General features: G+C 39.8%; 2 protein-coding genes across 3 annotated transcripts; both read left to right on the top strand.

The window, feature by feature from the left end:
• The first annotated feature begins 957 nt into the window (after positions 1 to 957).
• acat1 (acetyl-CoA acetyltransferase 1) lies at positions 958 to 7848 on the top strand. The gene is made up of 12 exons (XM_085797385.1): positions 958 to 1086; positions 2016 to 2063; positions 2160 to 2277; positions 2475 to 2570; positions 3124 to 3224; positions 3958 to 4101; positions 4839 to 4989; positions 5109 to 5204; positions 5344 to 5457; positions 6265 to 6329; positions 6485 to 6642; positions 7416 to 7848. Exons 1-12 carry the CDS (start codon positions 1036 to 1038, stop codon positions 7534 to 7536), a joined length of 1263 nt encoding a protein of 420 aa, XP_085653511.1. The 5' UTR covers positions 958 to 1035; the 3' UTR covers positions 7537 to 7848.
• A 2405-nt stretch (positions 7849 to 10253) lies between these two features.
• Positions 10254 to 17104, top strand: tmprss2 (transmembrane serine protease 2). Of its 2 annotated transcripts, none has more exons than XM_085797377.1 (14): positions 10254 to 10268; positions 10968 to 11024; positions 11183 to 11381; positions 12181 to 12273; positions 12366 to 12482; positions 12589 to 12718; positions 14104 to 14220; positions 14349 to 14389; positions 14590 to 14758; positions 14849 to 15021; positions 15110 to 15205; positions 16062 to 16204; positions 16291 to 16443; positions 16991 to 17104. In XM_085797377.1, the coding sequence occupies exons 2-14, from the start codon at positions 11010 to 11012 to the stop codon at positions 16997 to 16999; spliced, it is 1455 nt and encodes a 484-aa protein (XP_085653503.1). In that variant the 5' UTR covers positions 10254 to 10268; positions 10968 to 11009; the 3' UTR covers positions 17000 to 17104. The 2 variants fall into 2 exon arrangements, with proteins under 2 accessions (XP_085653503.1, XP_085653502.1); XM_085797376.1 differs by lacking the exon at positions 10254 to 10268 and adding an exon at positions 10590 to 10682.
• Positions 17105 to 22509: the final 5405 nt, after the last annotated feature.

The raw sequence follows: 22509 nt of genomic DNA, 5'->3' as shown, positions 1-22509 counted from the left end.
CAACCGCTAGGCTACCATGAAAATTTTTAATTGAAAAACACACTTTTATACAGCATTTTATATTTTTTATAGGCACATCTACTCTTTCAGTGCAGTCACAGTTTGTGTCATGCAGCAGCACTATCCATATTGTGTGATTACAGCCTACAAATTATATTACATCTTTGTTTATGCTCATTTTGAAAGTTGTAGTCCATTACAATAGACATTTCAAACCTGACAAGCAACTCTTCTTGTAACCACACGTAGGCTAGATAAGCCAATTCGGGTGTATTTTGGGCATATTCCATTAGTGTATTGCTCATTTGCATCTTCAAATTCATTTTCCAAGAAACTTGTAATACAAAAAATGTTACTTTTAATGTCTATTTTCATTGTGTAAAGTTTCATTGTGGTAGGAGTAAACAAAAAAAAAACAGTTTTTCATGGTATTTTGGGCAATTAATAAAGCTCATTTGCATATTCAAATAAATTTTCAAAGAAACTTGTAATACAAAAAATGTTACATTTCATGGATACTTTCATTGTGTAAAGTTTCATTGTGATAGGAGTAAAGGGAAAAAATAGCCCCATTGGGGTGTATTGTTGTCGGCACCATACAGTAAATAATGATGTGAATTAAACATATTTCCCCAACTAGGATTTCTTAGGACTTTTAGTATGTTGTTCTAGACACCTCATAGAAATGATGTATGGTAAAAAACCTTCTGTGACAATTAGTCTGTCGTAAAACGCTATTTTGCCTGGACTATATAGGTTGTGTGTCTGTTTGAATGACTTGTATGTGATCTAAAAAGCTATGAAATAAGTTTTTTTTTTCCATGCTCTGCTATGGATATGCTTCTGGCTCAGCTCCCGTATAAAACTACAATGACCATCATGCCTTTCCAACCTCTACGTCAGCGGAACACACCCCTCCCTGTGATTGGCTGACACATATATCCCTCCGCTGCTGTAGCTGCTGCTGCTGCTGCTGCATGGTTGAAGGTGAAGTGGGTCCAATTGTGAGTCACGGTCCTTGTCTCTCAGTCCAAAATGCCATCCAGTGGACTTTTAACCATGCACGCTCACGTCTGTAGGCGCCTGGTAAGTGTTTAGTTTAGTTTAGTGTGTCTGTTGTTGCATGGAGGAGCTCGTTGTAGCAGCACTGACGGCGTGTAAACACAACAAGGCCTCGGTGAAGTGGTGAAGTTAGCTTTTCTGTCTCTGTCCTTGACCACAGTAATGAGACAGAGAGAAGAGACAGCCTGAAGACACCTGCTTTCTGGGACAGGTGTCATTTGGATAATGCTAATTATTACAGTGGCTTCGTTTTTCTTTTCCTTTTACACGATACAAAAGTGAAGCTAAAAGCTAATAATTAAAAACAACAGTGTCGCTAGCTAAGTGAAAGTATAAAGCTAAACAAAAGTTGGCTACTGCTTCTTACTGCTTTAATTATAAACATAATTCTCATTAGCTACACCTAAAGTCCTTCAATTGACCCAAACGTATAGCCTATGTTATTGTTCAGTTTAAATAACAACCTTATGTAATCGCTGTTACATGATTACTAGAATTATTTTCAGTACCATTAAGTATTCAGTAGCCTACCAATACTCATAATAATCATGGAGCTTGATATTTACATTATTCCTCAGTTCAAATGAAGAAATAATTTTATACAAAATCTATCCCACTTTTAGTTGAAACAAAGTTTGGATTAAAACAGAATAACACAGCACAGAACCTGCTAAAGTCTCCCACTTCTGACACTGGTGCAACCAAGTTTTTCTGATGGTTAAACATACTCTTTTGTAAAACAGTATTGATTATCTCAAAGTTATTGAAATACATGACACAAACCGAAAGAGTGACAGAGACATTTGTGGTTACACAACAGCTGCAGCAGCTGTGGTCTTGATTGAAAATCCCAAGTCCAGCTGGCCTGAGACTGAGACTGCTGAGTACAAATGTGATCTCAAGACTCACTACAACACTAATACATGAACACCAACTGTTTCCTGCTGTTTTAGGCTCATAAGTACCTGAGCAGAACCTACTCATCTCGCCCATCGCTCAATGTAAGTCCACCGAGAGCAGAGCTATGTGAATCTGTGACCATGGTCAGATGTTTGGATGTAACTCTTTTTAATATGAACTTGTTATGGATGTTTCAGGAAGTCGTCATTGTTAGCGCAGTCCGCACTCCCATGGGCTCCTTTAGAGGAACCCTGGCAGCGGTACCAGCCACCAAACTGGGCTCCATTGCCATTAAAGGAGCCATAGACAAAGCAGGTATGCTTACAAGTATTGTCCTCATTCATTAATTCATTCGTGACCTCATGCATGTGATCAAACTTCCTGGTATGCAGAGCACCCTCATCATCCGTAGCAATTATGTGCAATCACTGCTAAGCAAATACACCAAGGCTTCTTCAGTTGATAATATCTTTGTATATTTAGTGAGCTGACTTATTGTTTGTTGTGTTTAGGAATCGCTCCTGAAGAGGTGAAGGAGGTCTACATGGGTAATGTTCTCCAGGCAGGAGAAGGACAGGCCCCCACAAGACAAGCCTTGCTTGGTGCAGGTGTGAGCTACAGTGTTAATGCATATGTTAATGAATATATATATATATATATATATATATATATATATATATATATATATATATATATATATATATATATATATATATATATATATATTTTAACCACTAACATCAATATTGACATTAACATAAACAGCCACATATGTAGGCTAATATGTCTTGGACTGTTATCTATCTCCACTATAAAGCTAATTGGTTGTTCTGCACACATTTCTGATCTGAAAGCTACAGATCATAAAGACATGGTCAAAGCTACACAATAAAAAAAACAAAAAAAAACTGTGTTTACCTGCAGGTCAAACTCATGAGCATAGTTTATCTCCAGCAGCAGTGTTATGCCTCATCCACTTTGATAAATGTACCCAGCTTCTGAAGTGAGACACTTTTATGTCATGACTGATCACACCGGTCACATGAGATATGGCAACTAATGATGCACACAAACACAGAGACAAAAGATTGGTCAAGAGATGTATATTCATTAATAAATTATTTTTTTATTATTTGAACACAAATATGTCTGTCTCTCTAGGCTTGACCCTCGGCACTCCAGCAACAACCATCAACAAAGTCTGTGCCTCTGGGATGAAGTCAATCATGTTGGCATCCCAGAGTCTAATGTGTGGACACCAGGTACTGCTGACATTAAATACTTTACACTGTAGTGCTACAGCTTGAGAGACTGCAAGATGCAGAGTTTATGAAGCTGTGACAGAATATAGACTTAATGTGTGTAGTTTTGATGTGTGTATTCAAAAACACAAATGTGATTCAATATAAGATTAGGAAGGTCTTTGTTGTGACCAAAAACAAGCTTTGTTTTCCATGAACTCTGAGCATATGATGGGTGACCTGCAGAGATCTGAGTGGCATTGTTACACAGTCCACTGTATGGACAAGAGACTGTTTTTGTCACTACAGATGAACAGACATGTGCTTATGTGATTATTCATTAAAAGTTCAATATGTGTGTATATATACAGTAGGGGCATTAATTAATTCTGTGTACCATTAGTACAACTCAGGCATGCAGAGATGCGTGTGCATATGTGGCTTCCCAATAAAAATCTACAAGGAAAATGGATGTAAAGTAGCCATAAACACTATTGCGATGCTGCAGCCTTATTGGTAAAAGTCAGTTACACTAAATCACTGCAGTTACTTCCTGATGGAAATGTATACATACATACACACATACTTGATGCATTTCATGTCCAATTGTTGACATTGTCAGGGGACTTGTATCCCAGGGTGAGACAGGACGACTGTTGTTACTCACGAATGTCAATGTAGGTCACAGGCAGCCAGAATAACAATGTGACAGGGACTCTTTCTTTCTGTGTGACTCTTTTTCTTTCTTCTTCAGGATGTGATGGTGGCAGGCGGCATGGAGAGCATGTCCAATGTCCCTTATGTAATGGCCAGAGAAACTCCATCCTATGGAGGTGTGAGGATGGAGGACCTCATCGTTAAGGACGGACTCACTGATGTCTACAACAAATTCCACATGGTAACTGGAATTTCTTTATCTTGTGTATTTTTATAATATCATTCAAAGTTTTAGGATGCCTGTTGTCCTTCTGGGTCAGATTGACCCAATCTGTTCCCTTCCTCCATCCTTCCTTCTTTCCTTCCTTCCTTCTTTCCACAATCCTTTTTCCCTTCCTTCCTTCCTTCCTTCCTTCCTTCCTTCCTTCCTTCCTTCCTTCCTTCCTTCCTTCCTTCCTTCCTTCCTTCCTTCCTCCCTTCGTCTGTCCTTCTGCTTCCTTCCTTGACCTAATCTGTTCCTTGCCTCTATTTTTCTTTCCTTTCTTTTTCCCTTCCTTCCTTTTTGACCCAATTGACCCAATCTGTTCCCTCCCTCCATCTTACCTTCCTTTTTCCCTTCCTTCTTTCCTCCCATCTCTCACTTTGTCCTTCCTTCCTTCCTTCCTTCCTTCCTTGCTTCCTTCCTTCCCGTTGTCCTTCCTTCTTTCTTTCCCTTTGTCCTTCCTTCCTTCCTTGACCCAGGAGGACAACAGAAGGGTTAAAAAAAATTATGTAAAACGGTGCATATCAGGTTGCCTCAGTAAAGTGGATCTACAGTACAGTAGTGACAGGGCCTTTCCATGAAGTAAAAATAATTGCCTCCTATACAGTATATCTCATGTCCCAGTGTTTAACATGATGCAAGATGAATTTATACTTTTATCAGATTCATCTTTGACATGTGTGCCATTGTGTTTGTGTTTGCTTGGTCTCTGACAGGGAAACTGTGCGGAGAACACAGCCAAGAACAGCAAGATCACGAGGGAGGAGCAGGACGCCTACGCCATCGGCTCCTACAGCCGCAGCAAAGCGGCGTTCGAGTCTGGATTGCTGGCCAAGGAGATCGTACCAGTCAGCATTCCTCAGAGAGGTACAGCAAGTTGGCAAACACGGTTTCTCCCAGTTTATCATGCAGTGACATTGGTCATTTACACAACAAAGCGTAGCTAGCTGTTGATGTGACTTACTGTATTTCTTTATTTTTGGTAGGGAAACCTGATGTGGTTGTGAGCGAGGACGAGGAGTGGAGGAGGGTCGACTTCAGCAAAGTCCCCAAACTGAGGGCAGTGTTCCAGAAAGAAAATGGTAAATGTGAAGCTGTCATTATTCTCGCTGTATTTATTCCATTCTTAATTTCATTCATTAAGCCACTTATGGAGCATCAGCATACTGTACATGCATTTCCTCGAAAGACAAGGAGGTGTAATTTCCTGCTGTTCTTCAGGCACGGTGACGGCAGCCAACGCCAGCACGCTGAACGATGGAGCTGCTGCCCTCGTTTTAATGACAGCAGATGCTGCAAAGAGGCTCAATGTCACTCCACTGGCAAGGATTGTCTGTAAGTTTTACACACACAAATATAGTATATACGCACACACACACAGACTAGGCTTTCAGAGTTTAAGGTTTATGATTGGTTGATCAATCCATTTTTGTGTAAAATGGAGAGAAGTAATGTTTATTCCTGTTTTATTAAATCCAAACAAAAGTGTGATTTGTTCACTTATTTCCTTTTGCCACATAGTTATGCAGTGCACTTCAAGAGTGGTTAACAAAGCTGTCATTGTTTTTCTTAAAGGGATGGTTCAACATTTTTGGCAAATTGGCCCATTGCTATAATCCCTATAATTTTAGGTGTAGGTTCGTTACCTTTAATTGTTGGTGCAAAGTATTTTTAGAACGGCGGAGCAGACCAGCGAGCTGCTCAGAGCTACGCTACGGAGGCTAATAATGTCATGAGACGGAGTTGTTTTCGAGACAAATGCAGAGACTGCTTGCCGAAAACTGTCCCCGACGGGAACACTCACCAGCGGTTTTGCATGAATTAACCTCTAAAACAACTCCGTCTCATAACGTTTTGTTATTATCTCATAGCGTGGTGAATGTGCAGGTCACAACTTGTCCACCAGAGCGTTTTGGAGTTGTTGGATTGTGTATTTGATGAGTTTGATGAGGGAAACCAAGAAATTCTAATAGCCTCCCTAGCTTAACTCTGAGCAGCTCGTGGCTCTGCTCCGCCATTCTAAAAATAGCTTGCACTGACAATTATAGGCAATGAACCTACTGCTATGACTATAGGGATTATGGTAATGGGCCAATTTGCCAAAATGATACAGAATATTAACTTTTCTTCCCCCTCACATAGCTTTTGCTGATGCTGCAGTTGCACCCATTGATTTCCCCATTGCTCCTGCCTACGCTGTACCCAAGGTGAGTACAAAGCTGTACTGATGTGAAGTATTATATACCTTGAAAGTTTTAGTCAGAGTATATATTCCATCATTTTAGAAAAATAACTATCTGCTCTATAGTCAACTTTTCATTGATGCAGTTGAATCCATCCTAACCTAGTGAATGTGTGTCAGGTGCTGGAGGCAGCAGGGCTGAAGAAGGACGATATCTCCATGTGGGAGATCAATGAGGCCTTCAGCGTGGTCGTTTTGGCCAACATGAAAATGTTGGACATTGACCCAACAAAAGTCAATGTTAATGGAGGTGCTGTGTCCCTGGGACATCCAATTGGGTAAGTAGTGTACTGTAGCTGGGACTGACACAGAGTAGCTGCTCATTATTTTTGATATAAGTGATCAAGTGACCAGGAGACAAGAGGAAAGAACAAAAATACCTCCACAACAACTGAGCCACAGGGTGTGTGTCCTGTTCTTCTAAAAATATCACCTCTTCTTTTTCTGTTCCTCCTCAGTTCAGAGAAACTGCAATAACGTTTAATTTTCTAGGGAATATAGAACGGCCCATATCCAAACTTGGCCCACAACATCGTGGACATAAAATCTTATCTAATCTATCTAACCTCAAAAACACTCCAGACATTTAACTGCTGCAACTTGTTTTTAACTTTTAACAGAGTACTTCCTGGAGTTTGTCAGACATGACTAAGGGATTTGTGTATATTTATTTGCAAGTGCACGCCTTTTGTACTGTAATCAGGTCATAAAACACAGCTCTGCTTTGAGCTTTATATCCCAGAGTGACCACAACAGGAAACGCATCACTTAACTCAGTTTACAGTCTTCATAGAACAAGTAGTAGGTACTAGGGGGGAAAAAACAATGCTAGGGGTTTTATTTATTTATTTATTTATGAAGCAAGAGAGGAGTTTTCTATTTATCTATTTATTCCTTGATTACGGAAACCTCTGTGTACTATTGGTGAATCAGCCCTAGTCATAATATAAATAGTTTTTACTGACTGTAAACAGGCCTGTCTTAGCTCCTTTTTAATATTTATAGAACTTGGTGGATGATTCATAATGCTTTCTTCTTTTTTCTTGCTCAGGATGTCTGGGACAAGAATCGTGGGTCACATGGTTCACAATCTGAAGTCCGGTCAGTACGGGCTGGCAGGCATCTGCAACGGAGGTGGTGGAGCTTCATCTATTCTGATCCAGAAGCTGTAGAAAACTTGAAGTCTCAGATAAAACTCCCAGATACACCCGTTGAAGTGTGTTGTTAACTTTTGACTTTTGGTTCAATAAGCTAAGACATCTGTATGCTCCCTTTTTACTGTGAAGATAAGAATGCTTCTGTTACATCCTCTATGCCAGTTGCCTTAATCACACAACAAGATAGGACTCCACTCACATGACATCACGACTCCAGAGTTAAAACACTCCTTTGTTTGACAAAACATCTTGTGCAAAAAAAAATGGATTAATATTTAACTCTGTATGAAATGAAATGGTTGAATAAATACTGTAGTTTTTATGAAACCACTGTCATGTGATTGATCTTTATTGACTGACATATAGTTTATGGTTACCAAAAGTCCCACCCTCAGTGTATGACGTTTCACAGCTGGAAATTCCTTTGGTGTCAAGTGTATCAACATTTTGACTATACAAGGTCAGAGTTGGTGCTGTAATTTTCAAGTTTTACACTAGATGCCGCCATTTTCCTTGCACTCTTTATTGCATGCATTCCACATTGCAGTGGACACAAATATTCCTTTGCATATCTATATACTGTATACGTATATATTTAAATGTTTCTTAAAAAGCATCTCTACATGTATGGCACTCACTTCCATTACAGTTTTTAGGAAAAAATGCAAACACAACTCCTCCTACGTAATGAGACATCTGATTTTATAGGAAGATTATGAAAGCCACTGCTGGGATTAAAAACTGACATTATCCCACCAAAATCTATTTATAAAGTCTAAAAGTTTGCATTATTTCAGGTCTGAAAAGACTTAATATTTTTGGTTATTTATTATTTTGACTTTAGTTGTCATTTTCTGCCAATAAATGCTCTAAATGACAATATTTTTATTTCAATTTTGGGAGAATTGTTGTCAGTTAATAGAATAAAACAAAAATTCATTTTACTCAAACACCAAGACCAGAGAAACTCATCATTTTTGAAGTGGTCTCTTATATGTATATGTATATATATATATATCTGTATTTTCCATTTATCCCTCTCGGCTTCCATCATTTCTGTTGAAGGAATACTCATCCTCGTGTGGACATGCCTTTTACGCTGTGGCTGACTAGAAAGCTCTCAAACAGGCACAGAACATCACAGACAGACAGAAACCTTCACTTGAGGATACATTCAGGTCCTGATGCCTGTGTTCAGCCACAAACACGTTTCAGAATATTTCAAACTCAAGACAACCACCTTTTCACTCTGCTGCCCTCTGCAAGAGTTACCAAGAACCACACTGAAAATGCAAAACATCTTGCTGCTTAGCTGTGCAAATAAATGCTATTCACTTGTGGTTGAAAGCCCTACCTGCTGAGTGTTTGAGAGGTTATCTTTAAAATGTCTGCTGTCACCTTGATGCAGTGAAGGTGGATGGAATTTCACTTGTGTTGTTTAAAGTGGGGAAAAGAAATGTGTCTTATCCGAAAGAATGCAGTTTCAGGGATGAACTTACAAAAAAAGAAAAGAAAACCTGAGTACATATACCAACTGAACAACAGGTGTGTGGGAAGGGCTAAGGAAGGGTGAAGAAGATACACTCTGACCTAGAAGAAGTCCTGCATCCATCAAGGTAGGTCCACTTTTTTGGGTCTGTCTTTCAGCCATGTCATTTTGAAAGTAGTGCTGGTGCTGGTGCTATCGTATCGCAGTGAAGTGATGGGCGTTTGTACACTTTTGTTTATGCCACAAATGTCAGTAGAACAGGGGTCTTCAAAGTTTTTCAGGCCAGGGACCCACAAACTGACAGAGACATGGAGCAGAGACCCCTAAAAAATGTACTAGGTCCAGTACAGTATAAACAGCTTGATATTGTGCATTCGATACTAAGCTTTTGAAATAACACAGGTTGATATATTCATGTTTTTTCTAAACGTGTTGTGCAGTGAGTAGTCGTCCGTCTGCCATTTATAAACAGACCTTGTTCACTGATACCAATTCCAATATCAACAATGTCTGTCAACTGCATGGTAATCATACATATTCAAAATGACGTTTTTATTTGAAACATAAATGTGGAAACTAAAAGACATAAAACATTGCCTAATCAACCAAAAGTTCCACAATCCCCCTGCAGCATCTCCTGTTAAAGACCTCTGCTGTAAAATGTAATTTATTATCTGTACAATAACTCAATTGAACGAGTTTGTATGAATGTTTATATGTACAATCCAAAACCATTTTCTTCATGTCTGTGAATATGTTTCATACTTGTCAGTCAGAACATCGGGGTCTCCACTCTCTCTTTCCTGAATGACTCTTGTCTTTCATTCCTTCCTCTTTCCTGCCAGTTAACCCAACGTTAAATATTAACTGGCTCCGAAACTTGTTTGGCCATCAGTATTTGTTAGCCCACTTGCCATTTGTTAATAATTGAACACACCCGGGTGACGCATGTATTGTCGGACAATAGCATGGGTAATGTAAGAATGAATAACCAAATCTATTATGCCTTTTAACTTTATTTTGTGTAATTTGTGTTTGTTTTCTAAGCCTTTGTCTGAATGCCAGGTCTAGGTCAAACAGTTCCCAACTGTTGACTGCAATTGCTCCTCCTCTCACGTACTGTTTTGGACTTTAAGACACTTGCATTTGGTAGAAACTGTGGTCAGGAAAGGTTCAGGGAAAACATTTATCCAGACAGAGTGGAGATTAGCCACAGTAAGCAGAAACTAGTGCATGTTTGTCTTCAAGGTTTCATAAGGTAAATTGAGAATTTCAAATATTATGCATTTATAGATGTTTGCTGCCAGGAAATGTTTTCAGCTACACAAACTACTCATAGATCAATGACACAGCTGATGTAATGTCACTTCTACACCGTTACACCATTAACCTGCACAGGACTATAAAGCATTCATTGTTTTCAAATGATTCACCTTGTCCTAATCGGCCTCACCGTTAGTAACGAGTATCAATGAATGTCAGTGCTTTCCTCCATCAATACCTGCTATTTGACCATGTCATTATGAAGTGTTAAATAAATGGAGTGGTGTGCAACGGGCTGGCTTATGCACACACCAGCAGTAGGTGTGGTCATGGCTGTTGATCACAGGGAAACAGGGAGTGGAGGAACAGAGAGAATCAGAGCGTTGAAGGAATTTGTGGGAATTACAAGGTACGTAGCAATCGAGAGGAAAAAGCGGATTCATTTGTGAACATTAACCACACAGGTCAGGTGTCCGCTTTTATATTTGTGGTATTTAAGTTGTTAATTAACAAAGATAGATTTTTGGTGTTTGGGGTAATGTGAATATGGCCTATTTCACATTAGTGTTTATATTTGTTTTACAAATATTGCTTTAATATAAACTTTTGTTTTGCTATATGGTGCATTTTCTACTTTTCTTTTTCATTTATGAGCTTTTATTTGTAATTTCAAACACTGTATAAACTTTTCCAGGTGTGACAGCGTTTCACATCAGGCGGTACGACCAGTTTCAGTATGAGTAATAATCAGGTAAGATCAGTTTGACAGCTAAAGACAACACTTTCTAAATCATTAGCATACTTTTTTCCCTTTATATCATCTCTCTGTTTTTACACTCTTTTGGTTTTCCAATCAATAACATATTAACCTGATTGTTGTGCCAATAATTTATCTTTCTTTACTCGCAGGTAAATGGGCCAACCTATGACAACATAGGCTTCCGGCATGATGAGGGGAGACCCCCTCCATACAGCCCACAGGACGGGATGTACCCTTCGCCTTCGTACCCACAACAGACGCCAAGTCACGTCGCCTCGTCTCCCAGAGCCATCAACACCCACCACACTGTAACGCCGGGAATACCACACAGTACCGGACAAAAGAAAGGTGCAGTCATCAGTCATAACGCAAATACACCCTCTAATGACTAACAGCTTCTGCAGTTTCACAGAAACATGAACTCGTTTTTATTTCCATTTGAACCGGAAAGTTAAATTTAAAATTATTTTACAAAATCAAAGTATAACTTTGATTGGTCTGATATCTCCCAGCCGTTTACTGTATGGTGGTGTATCAATGTGCTATTGTGCATTTGTGCTATTTTTTTTATTTTCAGTATTATTAGCTTGTAGATATCATATCTGGTTTTACAAGTGAGAATGAGCTGTGCCTCTTCCTTCCTTATCATGACCATGCAAATGGTTCATCACTGCACTGGAGAAATGTAATACACAACACTTTTGATTGGGCTGTTTGGGTGTTATGAAGCTGGAGAACACTGCTTGACCTTTGGTCCTTCTTAAAGCCATGCTTATCCACAGCTCCATCAAAATGTCAATGCACCCCTCCCTTAATATGATACAAATATGTTGAATTTGTATAACGCACAGTTTTGAAGCAGAAATTAATTTATGGATTTTTTTTTTTAGGCAGTAAAGTAGAAACACAAGACCTAACATTACTGTTTGGTCATGTGGAAAATGACCAACTCACAACACTTGAATTCATAAAGTGAATGCAGTAGAAATGAACCTCACCAATTTACATCTTTGGCCACTTCTGTTGCACTGCGTTCTCTAAATAAAACCATTTGCATGCCTGAATCTATGTAAATTTTAAAGGGTGCCCAGCACTGGCATGTAAAATTGAGCAATATCAATGAGTTTATTGTAATCTTGCTTTACAGGGATGAGGAAATGTCAATGGAAATATGTCCTGTCAGCAGTTCTGGTTGTCCTTCTAATCCTGGCAGTAGTGGCCCTCCTGCTCTGGTACTTCTGTGAGTTTAACTGAAGATCTTTTTCTCATCATTGTGATATTCCTGTGTGCTCTATACTGTGTATGTGAGTCTCTGTGTGTCTGTGTTTGCAGTATACTTCCAGTGTTTACTAGGGAAGTCGTGCAGAAGCGGCGGACAGTGTTTGAGCCACTCTCAGTGGTGTGACGGTGTCGAGGACTGTTCAGATGGAGAGGATGAAGCTCAGTGCTGTAAGATGTTCTGCAATCTACAGTAGTTATCGGTGGTCGTCATGGTTTCTGTTACATCCGTCACCACCAGCACAGGGAACAAACCACTGTCCTCTCTGCTTCACAGTTCGCCTCCATGGGACCAACTTGATGCTGGAGAGTTACTCATCTGACAGTCAAACGTGGATGCCTGTGTGCGCTGACAACTGGCACGACAACTATGGCGAAGCAGTGTGTGAGCAGATTGGCTACTCGAGGTGCTGAGCATCTTCATTGTCCCACTTATGTGCGCTGTTTGAGTAGCTGTTTTTTCTTTTCCTCAGAATAAATTTTGTTAAAGGGATAGTTCAACATTTTGGCAAATTCGCCTATTGCCATTACCTTTAAAGGGACAACGAGGAGTTTTGGAAAAGCGAAGTGTTTTCACACTACATTTATGAGCCTCCGCGCGCACCGTGAAATTCTTTGACCGGCGCAAGACAGACTCATGTTTTCATTCATCAAGAATTAAAGTCAGAGGTTCGAAGACGATCACATACCGTCGTAGTTCCGACCATAAACGGCGATTCGGCGGCGTTATTCTCATGACTCGCCGAAACCGAAAGTAAAGAAACGCTGGTCGGCTCAACCAGCATTTCCGCCACCACTAATAATAACAAAATAACGATAGAGACAAAACAATATATTTATCGAAAATGGGCCCATTAACAAGTGTGGGTAGCGTAGATTCATCCACATTAATATGAGACTTTTTTATTGTCGCGGAATTTTTCGTTCTGCCGACGGAGAAAACTCCTCATTGTCCCTTTAATTATTGGTGCATGTTGTTTTGAGATCTGCGGGGCAGAGACACGAGCTGCTCAGTGAGTCCTCACAGTGGAGGAGAAACTCATCAAATACACAATCCAACAACGCCAAAGCGCTCTCATGGGCAAGTTGTGACCTGCACATTCAACATGCTATAAAATAATCATGTATTATTATGTAACATTACGACAGATGAAGCAATACTCAGAACTACTTGCACTTTTGAAATCACTCCGCCCAGCAGCCGTGTGTGGACTGTCGTTCTGGCTATGTATTTACCTCGAAAACAACTCCGTCTCATAATGTTACATTATTATCTCATAGCGTGGTGATTGTACAGGTCACAACTTCTCCACAAGAATGTTTTGGAGTTGTTGGATTGTGTATTTAATTTGTTTTGAGGGACAGAGGACCTGTACCGTTCACCTTCATTGTGTTCGCTGAGCAGCTCACGTCTCTGCCCCGCACATCTCAAAACAACATGCACCGATAATTAAAGGTAATGAACCTACTGCTGTGACTGTAGGGATTATGGCAATAGGAGAATTTGCCAAAATGTTGATTTATCCCTTTAAAGAGGAAAAGCTTCTGAGACAATATTAAAGTTAACACTGTATATAAAGCAATATAAGGAGGTACAAATGGCCTGTTCACCTGCTTAAACATGAAGAATTGAGTCAAAGACAAGGAGAAAAAAGATATGTTTCACATTTGGGAAGATCTACACACAAATTCCTCATCATGGCTAACATCCAAACTTCACTCATCCGATTTAAAAAGCTGAGTATGTTTGTCTCACTGATCACATGACTTCTTTTTTGTGTCCATCCCATAGTCGGGATTACGTCACCTCCAGGCGAGTGAATGCAGGTTCCTCGGCCTCTAAAGGATACCTGAGACTGAAGCCCGGGAGTAACTACATGTCTCCTATACAGTCTCAGCTAACTTACAGGTATGATTTACACCCAGTACAGTAATAATGAAATGCATTTCCACATTGAGCAGTCAGTCTTATTTCTCTCTGTGTCGTGTCGTGTATTTTGGAAATAAATATCAGTTTTTTTTTACTTTTCTCTGCAGCCAAAATTGCTTAGCCACAGCCATCGCACTTGAGTGTATAGGTAAGATACTGTTTTAACTGGGACATAATTGCAATGCTGAAATATGTATGAAATTGTGTTGCTGTTTGGACAGCCACATTTAGCCAACCAAATAGTGGGACCTATTGTGGAGAAGAATACCAAATATCCAAGAGAACAGAAGTATAACTTGAATTGAATTAGCTGTTTTTGCTCTATTAAACTTTTTTCTCCATCATCAGAATGTGGAAAGACGTCAGCGGCCCCCAGTTCTCGAATTGTAGGTGGTACGAACGCTGTGAATGGAGCCTGGCCGTGGCAGGTCAGTCTTCAGATTGGGGGGAAACACGTTTGTGGAGGCTCCATCGTCAGCCCTTACTGGATCGTATCTGCTGCACACTGCTTTGAAACGTGAGTTTCTTTACACCATTTATGATCCTCCATGCCATTTCACAAATAGACGCTATTGCCTATTCCACATGTTTGTGTTCTCGGTTGCAGGTACTTCAGTCCTGGGTTATGGAGAGTGCGCTCTGGTGATGTGAGCTTGTCCAGGATGAGTTTGGAAAGTGGCAAATCAGTTAACAAAATCATTAGTCATGCCGAATATGACAGTGAAACTAGTGACAATGACATTGCCCTTCTGAAGCTCAACACACCTCTGACATTTACAAGTAAGTGTTTGCCAGTTAAATCTAATGATGATGATGTGACCTGGTAGTTCATTTCTGTAATGAGAAGCTCGTGTTGTTTGTCCCTTAGGAACAGTGCAGCCTGTGTGTCTCCCCAACACTGGTGTGAACCTCTCCGCCCAGCGTTCAGCCTGGATCACAGGATGGGGAGCCTTGCGCTCAAATGGTGAGTGAATATGTCCAACTTTGAAACTGAGAATTTACAACATATTAAAGGGATAGTTCATCCAAAATTTAAATTTCACTCATTATCTACTCACCCTCAGGTCGACTAAGGGCTGGGAGAAGTTTCAGAGTCCTCCGTGGCTTCTCTGAGTTACAGGGGGTCTCGGCGTAGCAGTGCATTTCAATGCAACGGTTGCAAATGGATACCAACTGTCTTCGTAACAAAAAGACACACCAAAAAACATCCAAATACCTCCATGCTGCTCGTATGTAATGTCCATCTTGTATTGAAGCCCCAAAATGCGAAAGTCTATTTTTCAAGCTTGTTTGTAGTGGTAGCTTCTCGAAGCTCCTCTTCCCGGTTCGTCAAATTTGGACAAACCGGGAGGCTCCAAAACACGCTTGAATTATTTAATTTTTTCGGGACAATTTCGTATTTCGGGGCTTCAATACAAGACGGACATTACATACGAGCAGCATGGAGGTATTTGGATGTTTTTTGGTGTGTCTTTTTGTTATGAAGACAGTTGGTATCCATTTGCAACCGTTATATGGACATGCACTGCTACGCCGAGACCCCCTGTAACTCAGAGAAGCCACGGAGGACTCTGAAACTTCTCCCAGCCCTTAGTTGACATGAGGGTGAGTAGATAATGAGTGAAATTTAAATTTTGGGTGAACTATCCCTTTAACTGGGAAGCCTGTCAACAAATCTTTTCTTCAATGCTTTGTCTTTTTCTTTCTGTAAATTATTTGTTCAAGTGTTTCAAGGGTCACCTGCTTTTTAAGACTTGAGGAAAGTGATTCTTTAACGTGCGGCTGAGTTAACTAAATGTATAATTATTAATTGTTCTCAGGGCCATCCCCGGACATACTGAATCAGGCCCAGGTGACCATTTACAGCAGACAGACCTGTAACAGGCCTCAGGTGTTAGAGGGACGGGTCACTCAGACCATGATCTGTGCAGGAAAACTGCAGGGAGGAGTCGACACGTGTCAGGTTAGTCTTTGTTTGTCTCACACACACATACTGTATATATACACACATGCACCATGTAACATTTATCTTTCTCTTGTATGCTGCAGGGGGACAGTGGAGGACCGCTGGTAGTTGAGCAGGGAGGTGTATGGTGGCTGGCAGGGGACACTAGCTGGGGGATTGGATGTGCTTGGAGGAACAGGCCAGGAGTCTATGGCAACGTTACTTATTTTACTGACTGGATATACACACAAATGCAGGTACAGTATGTTCATGCTCCAGAGATTCACCCACCTGATAAACCTTTATTTGCATACGCAGTAGGTCTTCTTTTAACAGATGCTTGAAAATTCAAACTGGGCATTGCATATGTATTTGCAGTTAGAAGCAGACCAACAACACATGTCAGCCCTTGTGTGAAGTCCTATGTCTTGTTATATTATGATTCTAACTGCTCAAAAAAATAAAGGGAACACTTAAACAACACATTGTAAGTAACTCCAAGTATATCACACCCATGTGAAATCAACCTGGGATGATAATTTTGATTTACATTGATCATTTTTATGTTAAGTTGTTCTCAACACACTCTACTATATATTGAATAACGATTTTAAACTGCAATATTTCATTAATTGAGATCTAAGATGTGTTGTTTAAGTTTTCCCTTTATTTTTTTGAGCAGTGTAGTTAAATCTAATGCGCATGAGTCACGTACTGTGATAGTAGGTGACATTATGCAAGCTGACAGCTTCCTAAGAATGATATCCTGACATCTAACTCTTACATTGTTTCTCATCCTAACAGAATGAGTGATGGAAACATCAGCCAACATGAAGACAAACCTCTGTTAATCAGTTACTTTATCACACACTTTGCACTTTGAATCTGAATCTCTGATCAGGAAGAGATTTTTTTTTTTTTAAACAAAAACAAAAATTGTGGGAAACCGATGCGTCATTTCATTATTTTTCTATACTCATTATTACGGACAAATGAATGTTTGTATTGTGACAAAAATCAAGCTATTTTGTTGTAATAAAACAAATTTTGCACAAAGAGCTGAGTTTCACTTGTGTTCAGTAGTCTGTCCCTGCTTCTGTCAAGTAACCGGCTAATGGAGCAAAGCCTGGCAGCCGGCGCAGCAGTTACTTTGACTCTTGCTGCAGAATTTAATGGTACACTACTCTGGTAGTGGTAAGCATATCCACAGCCCTGTTTGAAAGCAGATTAAACCCCACCTTCATTCTTTTATTTACCTGTTAGCTCTCATCTTGGTACAGTGCAGGGAACAATAAGATCAGAGCTTTGCCTGGACATATTCACTTACCACACACTTTATCAGGAAAGCCTGTACATCAGGTTTTTCCATTGAATTAACTAATTATGTACCAGCAGTATAATGGATAAAACACAGAGGTAGGCCAGGAAGATTACATAATGTTCCAGGAAAATTAGATTTTGGGCTTTTCTAGAATTAGCAGCAGAATGAACACACATTGTTATTCAGGAGAAAAAGACCATGATTGGACTGGTTGGGCATTCAGTGGATTGTGAACCGAGCGCAGTAATGCAGCTCCCTGCCTCGGAGGACATTTACAGTACACACCGCTTTTTGTGTTACAGGGTCTCCAGGGACCCGTTTTTAGGTTTTTAATGCATAAAAGTACCTCATAAATATGTTTATTACTGCATAAAGGCCTTTTGACTTTGTCAGGAACCTCTATTTAAACAAAATAAAACAAAACAAAAAAATTTCACAAAATTCTAAAATGCTCTGGTTAAAATTATGACATTTATGGTGCTAGGGTCAGTTTGGAGACGTGGCCCTTTAATGGATTCAATTCAGCACATTGTAACATGAGTAACAACAGCAGATGAGCACAACATGTCCCAGTTAAACTCCCAGTTAATTTGTATATTATGTAAATTCAGTGTACAGGTTTCAGGTTTCACATTAACATCTTCTGGTCTAATATAAAGCCACCACATCCTTTTGGGTGAATTTGTCTCTGTTTACCTATTGGCTGTATTTCTTATCTAATTTTTCAAATGTATCTTATGACTGTTACACCGCCTCATGAATGAACATATTCTTGTGCTATTTTTGCTGTGTGAAATTGCTTTTAGAAAAGGTGAAGCTGTTTCTTGTTTACTCCAAATAATAGAGACTGCTGCAAGAAAAAAAAAAGAAAGAAGGAGGAGGAGGAGGAGAAGGAGTGAACAGACTATTCTCTCAAAACAGCAGAGATGGACAGAGTACTCGACCCCAGTACTTGAGTAAGAGTACAAATACTAGGCTACTGGTCAAAATTTACTTTGTTACAAGTAAAAGTAGCTCAGTTGACATGTTACTCGAGTAAGAATAAAAAAAGTACTTGCTTTTATGGTACTTATAAGTACATGCTTTTAAATTTACTTTAAGTAAAAGTAAGAGTAAGAGTAAATTTCTTATTTTTCACATCAATGAATTACTATAATTTTTTCTAAATGAATTTAAGGACCTTTGAACTCTCCTGCTTGCTTTTAGGGGTTAGGGTTAGGGTTTCCTTCTTTGACAACACACACAGCTTGTGTCCAATAGTAGCCTATTTTAGAAAAAAAAAGAGCAGACCTGAAAGTAACTAGTACTTTTCAGCCTTCCTAGAAATTAACTCGAGTAAAAGTAAAAATATTTGTCTTGGAAATGTATTCAAGTAAGAGTAATAATAAGTAGCCCACCAAAGAAATCTAATACTCAAGTAAAGTACAAATCCTCCAGGAAAGCACATTTCAGGGGACTGTGCTGTCGGGCCTAGTACTGTCTCAGTGGTAGTACCAGTAAACCACCAGCAGGTGTCACTGTCGCCGTGTGGGAGGCGTTGCTGCAGGAAACACCTGGGAAAGACCAAGACCAGACACACCTGGCTGCTGCGTCATCTCTAATCAAACCGTGAGCGCGCGGCAGGCGGCGGGAAGAATGTCAGTAGATTGTCAAATTAAAACATGGTTTCCCACAATTAACAGGTAAGCAGGTAACAGTAGCCTACTTATCTACTGTGTGTTGGTTGCTTTCCTATCGGTGAATAGTTGTTACTTTTTGCTGAAGAAACAAATGTGGAGAAGTTAGTAGCCAACAGGAAGCTGCTGTACCCGACCTCATTATCTGTTCATTTTAAAAATGGTGGCGTTATTCAGTGATGTATCCTATCGCTGATGAGAAGGATATTGACAGACATTTTATCCTTAACATGATGTGCATTTTTCTTACTGTAAGGTGTTGCTCAGCCACACAGGTGTTTGATTCTGGCTGCTAGGCCTCTGCTCTGGTCACCAGTCAACATACAGCACAAGCAAAGCAGATAGCAGCACAGTAGCAACAGTACAGGTGTAGCTAGCTGACAACATACAGTAAGTTATGGCTTTGTTCAATTTAGGTGGAAGATGCTGTGCATGCAGGCTCACTGGCTTGGCTTAGCTACTGGGACACCTGAGAAGATGTTTAATCTATCAAGCAAGAGGCGTGACTTTGGTGGATGGACCCTAGGCATGTAGGTTTATCTATGTATGCAATGCATGACATTCACACAACAAATGCTCCCAGAACAATCAAACTAAAACTTGCTTTTTTTCTCATTTTGTAGAAGGATGTTTGCGTAGCCTACTACATATTTTCGAGAGCCGGGCAGTCCAAAGATCCAAGCGCAGGTTCATCCAGAAGAGATTGACCCACATCAAGAGAATCGTGCAGCAGTCACAGGATGCAGTAATGAGCAAGTACGTTTTTTTTCTTGTATATGATGAATAATTATAGCGAATAATGATGTTTGACTGGTAGTGGTTGCACAAGTTTTTATACAGGGAAAGAGTTGTGATTGCCAATAACTTGGTAACCTTAAGTCTTTGCCACAATCCCAACTGCTTTGGCGAAGATGAAGGTGTCACTTGGGATTGAATTTTGTATCTCCTGAAAGACAGCAGATGATCACTACAAGCTTCCCATTGGAAAGTGGACAGCAGGCAGCACACATACCTACAGTACAGTACAGTACAAACAGAGAAAGGGGACACCTGGAGTGTATTTTCTGTTCTCAGATTGACCCTGTTACTTTTATTTGTTCAGTGTCCGTGGCTGTAATCACTGTGTTAGGTTTGGAAAAGGTGTTTTCAGGGTCTCTGTGAGGATCATTAATTTTGTTTGTTTATTTTTTGGCCCCCAAAATACTGTACTTGGAAGATTATACAGATATTGGTGAACTTTTTTGGTACTGCGAGGGTTGGCCGCCTGGGCGGGTAATTTTGGATCAGAGGAAGGTTTTTGTATTTGGTTGACAGGGTTTGGTTGTAATGGTTTTATAAAGGGACTTTAAAAACGCTCTTCTCCTCTCCGTGTTTCCTCAACTCCCCTCTCCTCTCCTCCTCTTTGATCTCCCTCCATCAGCTTGGCTGTTTAATCACTGCTCATGGAGGTTGGCTCGCTAATTGGCAGATGCTCAATCCCAGAGCCTGCATCTGCTACCTGTTTGTACCAATTAACAGACCCATGATACTGCACTGACACCTCTTCAATGGGTTAACAGATGCCACAATTAGCCACTCATTTGAATAGCTGCGTCCTTAGCGTGAGGACCCTTGTTGCATCATCTCCCACTGTGGGGACCGCCTTTCATCTATTTGCCTTTTTTCTTGTTGCCTTTCAAATGAGGCATGGGAAGACCAGGGAACCCCGGAGTGTTGAGCAAACAGTCTTTCGCTAGATAGATCCCTACATCAGCTCTCCAGACTCAGTGTTGCAGCTTAGCAGAGGCTGAAGAGTTGAATGACAAAACGCACTACCTACATGAAAGCTGAGGAAGAAGTGCTTGCACTATCATTTAGGATGTTTCAGTTGTTCTGTGGTTCTAAATACTGTTTTAGCCTACACAACTGGTTTGCTTTGATACACATGAAACTGTGAATATATGCTTGGTAGAGGTGGGAATCTTTTACTATCTCACGATTAGATTAGATTCTGATTTTTGGGGCTATGATTCGATTCAAAATCGATTTTCGATTCAAAACGATTTGATTCCTAATGATTTCTGCTTCAGTCTTATCGGTGTGCAAAGGATCCTCATGATCTACTCCAGTCTGCTTTGCAAGACAGAATGACTAAAGTGTCTTTTCACATTTATTGAGTTTTAAACATGTATCCATGCTTAGATGGAATTGTTGAAACTGTTGCATAAAAGCAATATCACATATTGCTTAAGTAACAAAATTAAAAGTGCCTCTTTTTTAAAAGAAATAGTGCAGTTAAATATGCTGCCTTTTAAATTCTAAGGAAATGGAGGCCTACAGCCGGCAGATTTGTTTCATTTTTAAAAAAAATTTTAAGTCAATTTTGGGGCATTTTATATCGATTCTAAATCGTATTAAATGAGAATTGCGATTCTTATGTGAATCAATTTTTTGGCACACCCCTAATGCTTGGTATACTCTTATTTTTTCCTGGAGGACTCGTGGATGAACTAATTAGATTTTGGTGGTCAAAGGTCGCGGTGACCTCACAAAACATTGTTTTGGGCAACAAGGAACTCCTCAAGGGAATCCCTTCAAATTTGGCAAAATGTCCACGTGGACTCATTGATGAACTGTCAACATATTGACAATCAGAGGTCAAAGTCACTGCCAAATCATGCTTTTTGGCTTCTTGAATTTGTCAACATTCATTTAGACTCAAGGATGCACTGATTAGACCTCATCAAACACTTTGGTACTGGGCCAAGGCTGTTATTCTAGTCCATCTCTTGAAAACAGTGGATGTGCAAAAAAAAAAAAAAAAACAACAATTTGAATCTTGTTGGATCCTGGGTGGAAATAGAATCAGCTACTCTCTGATCACTGACTCAAATTTTTCCAATCATGTTTGTTTCACACTGTATGATTGGATACTGTAGTGCCAGCTTTTACATTTTCAGTGCTGATCTCTTAACCTTACAAAGTGTCTTGATATTTCATGTCTAATTTTTACAATGTGAAAGTTTATATCCAGATAAATATTTTTATTTATGAATTTCTTCTATTTTTTAAAGTTGAAAAACAGTTTGTCCCTCTTCTCATGACGTAGAACCAGATATGGTCGACTAGGCAGCATTGAAAATATCTTTATATAAGGTAAAAAGTCAGAGTGGCAGCAAAACTGAAAATTCACGTTTTTATTCATAGGCATGAAACTAGATGTTGTTGTTGTGAAAAGGAGCTGGATATTAAAACAGAGGAGAGGAAATGGTGTTGACACAAAGTATGAACCAGAGTGAGTGATGTGTAACAACACAATGACAGCGCTGTTACTAGGGGCTAAGTGC

Source organism: Trachurus japonicus, chromosome 14 (assembly GCF_045865225.1).
Source record: "Trachurus japonicus isolate A0001 chromosome 14, Traja_1.0".
Taxonomy (NCBI): Eukaryota; Metazoa; Chordata; class Actinopteri; order Carangiformes; family Carangidae; genus Trachurus; species Trachurus japonicus.
The sequence above is the reverse complement of the archived record's forward strand: the minus strand, read 5'-3'. Positions and strand labels throughout refer to the sequence as shown.

Coding starts and splice junctions, on each gene's coding strand:
- tmprss2 (XM_085797377.1), top strand. Junction 14,221..14,348: donor CAGTCTCAGCTAACTTACAG/GTATGATTTACA, acceptor TTTTCTCTGCAG/CCAAAATTGCTTAGCCACAG. Junction 16,205..16,290: donor GAGGAGTCGACACGTGTCAG/GTTAGTCTTTGT, acceptor TGTATGCTGCAG/GGGGACAGTGGAGGACCGCT.
- acat1 (XM_085797385.1), top strand. CDS start 1,036: ATGCCATCCAGTGGACTTTTAACCATGCACGCTCACGTCTGTAGGCGC. Junction 4,102..4,838: donor TCTACAACAAATTCCACATG/GTAACTGGAATT, acceptor GGTCTCTGACAG/GGAAACTGTGCGGAGAACAC. Junction 5,458..6,264: donor TCCACTGGCAAGGATTGTCT/GTAAGTTTTACA, acceptor CCCCTCACATAG/CTTTTGCTGATGCTGCAGTT.